Consider the following 6,574-nt stretch of genomic DNA (forward strand, 5'->3'; position numbering starts at 1 on the left):
TTGCTCTCTCTCTCTCTCTCTCTCTCTCTCTCTCTCTCTCTCTCTCTCTCTCTCTCTCTCTCTTCGAATATAAATCCGGAATTCGTTGATTCAAATCAGCCGGTTTTTAATTTTTAGTGTACTTGTACTACTTCCTGTTGTTTTGCGACCGGGATTTTTAATTTCCACTTATAGCCTACAACTGCGTATTTATCTCATTTGGCATTGATAACCTGGATCTTTAGAGTGAGAGGTAAATCTTACTGAATTAAGTTTATGTTTTACCCTGCTTCCATAGAAGTGGGTGTTGCATGAAACGTCGATACTTTTTACTGGAGATAAAATTTCTCTCTCTAACCCACGCTTCAATCTACATTTATATATATAACAACGTGCGCGGGAGAGTGAAAGCTACTTATTTACGTGTGTTTGTTTTTATTTTCTTTTAAAGAAATAGCATATTAAAAAACATGCCAAAGAGGAAATCTACTGAAGTGGGGAAATCCCCTAGTTCAGCTACCAAGAGACAAAAGACAGCATCCTCTGCAGAAACAAAATCAAAAAAGAAATCTCCAAGAGAGACAACAACACCACGGAAATCGGCCTCAATTAATACGGCATCACCAAAGGAAGTTGTAAAGAAGAAAGCATCGCCAAAAAAATCAGCCTCAACAAGAAAAACCTCTTCAAAAGCAGCCAAAGGAAAGAAAACCTCAGCGAAAACTGATGATGATGATGATGATGATGATGAAACTGATGATAAAGTTTCTTCTAGCAAGCAAAAGAAAACCTATCCTAAACTTGTGGACCCTGCAACAAACAAAGAAACGGTAAAGAAAGATTAATTAAAAACAATTTGGAAACTACAAGAAATAATAACATTATGACTATTTGTATTTTTTCATCTTTGGTCAATGTACATGTATGTAGATGATGTAGGAAAATAAACAAATATCATTAAAATTTCCCTTGTAATATATAAAATTAAGTCAACACGTTTGATAATCATTGATTTCTATCAGGCATTAAGTACATGTATAGGCATTGATTTTTTTGCTCCACTATTATGTCAACAGGTTGGCCAAATTATATATTCAGCAAAAGAACCAACCAGAAACAAGAAAGGAGAACTTGTATTTCCTGATTTCCCAGAATTCCATCCAAACATGACACCGAAGGAAGTTCTCCAAGCAGGCAGTTTTGGAGGGACTTATTTTCGTCCAATCTATTCATCTGTTACTGGTATAGCTATTTAATGATCAGTCAATCTAATTATACTAAGACACCCCAGAATGAATGTCAAATTTTGGCTGGTAGTTCCCTCAGAGAAACCTAATTGCCAGTGTTTTGAAAAAAAAAAATATGCATACAGATGCTAATTATCCCCTTGCGCAACCTGTTGCAAGGGGGATATAGCATCGCATGTGTATGTGTGTGTGTATGTATGTATGTATGTATACACATGTATGTGTGTGACCATTTCAGCCCTTTTAGCAAAATTCAGAGAAAACCCTCGCATGCATGTGTATCAAATTTTCGTACACTTCATAAGCATGTTAAAAAACAAACCCTATTTATTTTCAAGGAATTCTGTTATTTATATATTTTTAAAAATATCGTTAAAATAACAACACTAAGAAATTTTATGTACGACTTCCGGTTCGTGGAAGTAATTAAAACATCTCAAATCAACAACTTGATATTTTGTTGGATGTAAGCCCTGTAAAGGTAAGAAGCAAACGCTTTTGAGAAATGGGGAATTGAAAGGATGTCCAAAGAAAAACTGAAGCAAGCAGGAGATTAAGTTCACCTAATTTAATCATAAAACAAGCAGCCGTCTGAGCCGAATTTCGGGCTATATTTAACGAATTACTTAGAGAAGAACAGGTTCATAATTCAGAAGAGACTTTGACAAATATTGTCAACATGATCACCCAGAAACTCATTCCATGTTAATCGCTGAAGATATGAATAATATACTCTTTTTAAAAATATTGGGGTTAAAATTATGACATGCTAACTCGTATTTTCTCACAGAGCAGACTATAAAGTCATTCATATAGGCGATTTGGTAGTCGATACAGATGATATTTAGTTAAATTAAAATTTATATATAAAACCAATTCTGCATAACATGGTTATTTGTATAAACCAGATTTGAAACACATATGATATTTTTTCTACATGTATTTCAATTTTATGTTATTCACGTACTGTGTTTTGTTTTTAATTCAAATTCCCTTCCTCTGTGGTCACTTGCTTAAACTATACAAAATCTGACACATTGTACAAATGAATGAAAGTTTTATATATTCACAAACCAAGGGTGTGGGTCTATGGATTTCTTGAATAGAAAAACAGCGTCGATCGTAACCCTTGGCTAGCGAAGATGTATGAATTAGGAAACAATCCATAAAATTTCATCATCACATATTGAATTGTTATTATTGTTTTTAATGTTTATTTTTATATGGTACACAATATGTAAATTTACATGTTATTTTAATTTTTCAGGTAAACAGTACAAAGATGAGGCGTTCCTAGAGCTGCCTAAAGATTGGACAGAAGGACTGAATATCAAGAAAAAGGTTTGACATAAAGCTCAAATGTCTTCATTTTCTGGTCTTGAAAATTCTACATGTTACATGTACATGTTCTTGTATGTATCTTCATTCTAGTAATTCAGTATCTGAGAAGTTTTAATTTTGATTTCACAGTAGACAAAGGATATTTTCATATGAAGGAAAATCAGGCAATAAAATAACTGGCAAAACTTTTTCTGTATATGCATGTACATGTACATGTCAGGGTTGTCTCTAAGACCCAGGGGCGGGGAATTCCCCCGCCTATAACGCTTCCACTTTTTTATTTCTTCCTTCTACTTCAATTTTTAGAGACAACCCTGACATGTACATACATTGTACAGTACAAATATTTGTTTTCCCTGTTAACACTTCATGTATTACTGTACACATGCTTCTTTTCACACAGTGTAATTTTAGCCTTTCTACACTTGCAAACAGTTTGACCCATCTTGAATTTGCTACACACACAGTTTTTTTTTTAAAGAAAGATAATATGAAACACTGGTATTCCTCCAGCGTTAAATTCGCCCGCTAGCAACGAGGGCGAAAATAAAACTGGGGATATATTTCCCTGTATACAGTATAATGCATTGTGTCTTTGCAGGTAACTTCCTCCAGGTATGACGAGGGGGTAAACACCTACAAGGTCAAGTGTGGGGGGAGCCTGGAGATGTGGGAGGAGAGCGGCTGGATCCACAAACAGGACCCCTATGGCTGGTTTCAGTGGTACTGCAGGTAAAAACACACAGGTGCTGCTCAGGTGTGATAACAAGTCGATGTGGTTGACTTGTGTTGAAATCAACAAGTTTTAAAAGAGAAGTAAAGTAAAAGAGAAAGTAAAATAGATTTAAAAGAGAAGTATTTTGCTGTAGGTTAAAAATAGATAAAGAATCACAATTGCCACAACATTTTGTAGTATAAATCTAAAAACGAAATGGATAAAGTATTGCATTAGATCCGATATTTATACATGTATAATAGTGTTGTGTTGAGCATGTACTATTTAGGCATAGTACATGCACAACACAACACTATTGTTATTATTATGCCGTGTGTAGTATATATTGAAGTGCTTTGCTATAAGTAGCTGTGACGTTTGAGTGTTGTCTTATTCCAAAAAATAATCCCTGGAATAGCTAGCGTTTGTTCTTTAAAAATTAATCAATTGATTTCAAATTGATTCATTATTTAATCATAAGGTTGTTGTACAATAAAAAATCAACAAAGGTTTATGTTCTTTTCAAGAAATGAGAGATGTTTCACCTTACCGAGAAAACTCAAAATGTTTAGCAGGAGAAATCTCATTGAATTTTGTTCTGGTACATTCTTTATCAAGCATCATTTAAAAAGGTGTTTTTGTGATTCTCATGTAGAATTTCTTTCGAAATTATTTAATCCATTTGTTCAAAAGTTTATCAAAACTTAAACTTAAAAAATTATCGTCAATAATGAGGTGTTTTTGGAAAGATTAATAATTTTAATGGCTTGATGTCAGTCGTAAGTTTCTACATTTTATATATATAAATACCGTCTTTTACATAATCGGCTGCTGAAGCGTAATGGTAACGCATTGGGCTTGAAGGTGTAATGCTTTTAGTGGCAAGAGTTCAAAACCCGCTGTCGGCGCTTGGAAAGTTTTTGTGTAAACATTTGCTGTGCTTTATTTCGGCATAGTATGCTTACGCTATATAAACCCATTGTATACTATGCGAAAATAGATGAGTATTGAATATGTAGCGACAAACTGACAGGAGGCATAATAATATTAGATGAAACAAGCAGCAGTGGCAATTCTCTATCAACATGGCACAGATTTGTAGTGGAGATTTACAGCTCTTTATAGGAGTTGCAGCATAAAGTTGCTTACCCTGGCTTGAATTAAAAGTTCCAATACATTAGAAAACTCTGAATTTAATTTAATGATAACAAACATGTATATGTAATTTATATCAAGACTGCATGAAAGGTCATTTATACTGTTAGTCTTTCACATACATGTATTCAGTAAAATCACAGTATGAGAAAAAACACATGATATAAATACTAGAAGTTAGAAATAAAAGGCATACATCTAAAATTCCTATCCATGTACTTGATTTATAACATATTTTGATCAAATCAATGCAAGTATTTAAACTTTGAAAATTTCATGAGCATGATTTTTCTCCCCTTTTGTCCAGGTTCTACCAAGGTCGTAGGTCAGCTGATGATGAGCGACAGGTGGGTCGGTGGCTCCGTTGTGCCGGCCCCACGGGGCGGTGGAAGAACAACCTGATCATGAAGTGTTACCGGGGCGGGGCCCAGTACAACGACCCCAACATCTCTCCCGTGGTCAGACAGACTCTGCAGCACTGGGGGTACCGCCTGACGGAGGACGATTATCAGGCCAAGGTCAAACAGCTGATGAGGAAGAGAGTCGTGTAGAAAATCCAGAGAGAGGGAGAGAGAGAGAGGAAGAGAGTTTTGGGGATGATACAGAGATAAGAAAATCAATGAAAAGAGATTTAAGGGAAAGTGTTGTGTAGAAAATGTAGGAAAAGGGATAATGGTGTAGAAAATCCACGCAGACTGTGAAAGGAAAAGGATTGTTTTCCTTATGTTGTGAATGAGATGGATGGTTGGAAGGGCATTAAATGTTTTAAAGTGTATTAAAATGAACCAGGGACAATTTATATCCACAGAAGGGATAATGATCGGATTATGCATTGTAGAATATCCAGAATGATCCTTAATTGATCCTACTGAGAATAATGCTAGTTAGAGATAGAACTAGGGAAAAATTTATTTTTGTTATACATGTACTTTGTATTTCTGTAATAGTTTAGTGTCTAGAACATTAGAATATATAAATTATTTCAATTTTATCAGTTACATGTGCATGTAATGTATATTCTGATTGTATACAGGTAAAACTGGTTGTAAAAATGTCACTTTTTGATATTTTGGATTGCGCTATTTGAAATCTAGTACATGTATATTCAATCATGAAAAAAATTGAATGTACAATGTATTTATCAAAACATTGATTATGTTCACTAACAGTTCAGGGTACATTTATATTTACTAGTATATGATATAAAAAAAATCATTGTTACAGGTCTTTTTTAAATGTATAAATGATATCAATAAAACTAAAAGTTTGCTCTGAGATTTTATACATTTTCATGTGCATTATACCATGATATTCTTTGATTTTATTGGCTTTGATTTTATGTACAACAGAAATTCAGAATATTTTACAAAAATGATTAGATTTTTAACCAAACATTTTATCATTATTCAACATTTTATAAATGCATGTCATAATACTTTTGATCCTCATATTTTATTAAAATTAGTATATATATTTTTTTGTGTCTTTAAACTTGTTTTTGAATAAAAATCTTAACATGCTAGTAGTACATTTATGATTAAAAAATGAGTAAAAAAAGACATGATGAGAGGAATGTATTTTGTACATACTTTTGAATTTGCTGATATTGTATTTCTCAGGTGTTTGTCTTACGGGTGTATTTTACATTGTCAATATTCAGCATTCAAAAATAATAAATATGAATATCGTCTTGGCCACTATTGTTACATGTTATATACTGATGGAAGGGGGATAACTTACATGTATGTTGTTTTTGACTAGTCTTTGAGGTGCGCCGATTGCACATGATATCTGACAGATGCCTCATGGGAGGAAATGATGGCATTTATATAGAGATGCATTTAAAGAGTTACTTAATAGGTTCCTTGGCAGTAGTAAATGTGTACCTTACATGCATGTTTTTGGGTTATTTATTTTATAAACCAAATATTTCATTGAAATGCCAATTCCCAATTCTAGCTTCTAAAGCCAATCACGCCGTACGTCCATTTGTTCGTCTGTTCGTGGGCAATCTTGTCGAGGCTACATGTAGACCTTTCCTTAAAAGAATCATTGAACGTATGAATGATTGTGTGTTCATTGGGACCAGATTTTAACATACTTGATGCAACAGAGAGGGGATTAATTAATTACTTTT

General features: G+C 33.6%; 1 protein-coding gene across 2 annotated transcripts; it reads left to right on the forward strand.

The window, feature by feature from the left end:
• The first annotated feature begins 126 nt into the window (after positions 1-126).
• Positions 127-6,127, forward strand: LOC128186342 (uncharacterized). 2 transcript variants are annotated; one of them, XM_052856144.1, is made up of 6 exons: positions 127-232; positions 431-809; positions 1,056-1,221; positions 2,494-2,567; positions 3,169-3,299; positions 4,745-6,127. In XM_052856144.1, exons 2-6 carry the CDS (start codon positions 450-452, stop codon positions 4,986-4,988), a joined length of 975 nt encoding a protein of 324 aa, XP_052712104.1. In that variant the 5' UTR covers positions 127-232; positions 431-449; the 3' UTR covers positions 4,989-6,127. The 2 variants fall into 2 exon arrangements, with proteins under 2 accessions (XP_052712104.1, XP_052712105.1); XM_052856145.1 differs by having other exon boundaries at positions 174-225.
• Positions 6,128-6,574: the final 447 nt, after the last annotated feature.

Source organism: Crassostrea angulata, chromosome 5 (genome assembly GCF_025612915.1).
Source record: "Crassostrea angulata isolate pt1a10 chromosome 5, ASM2561291v2, whole genome shotgun sequence".
NCBI lineage: Eukaryota > Metazoa > Mollusca > Bivalvia > Ostreida > Ostreidae > Magallana > Magallana angulata.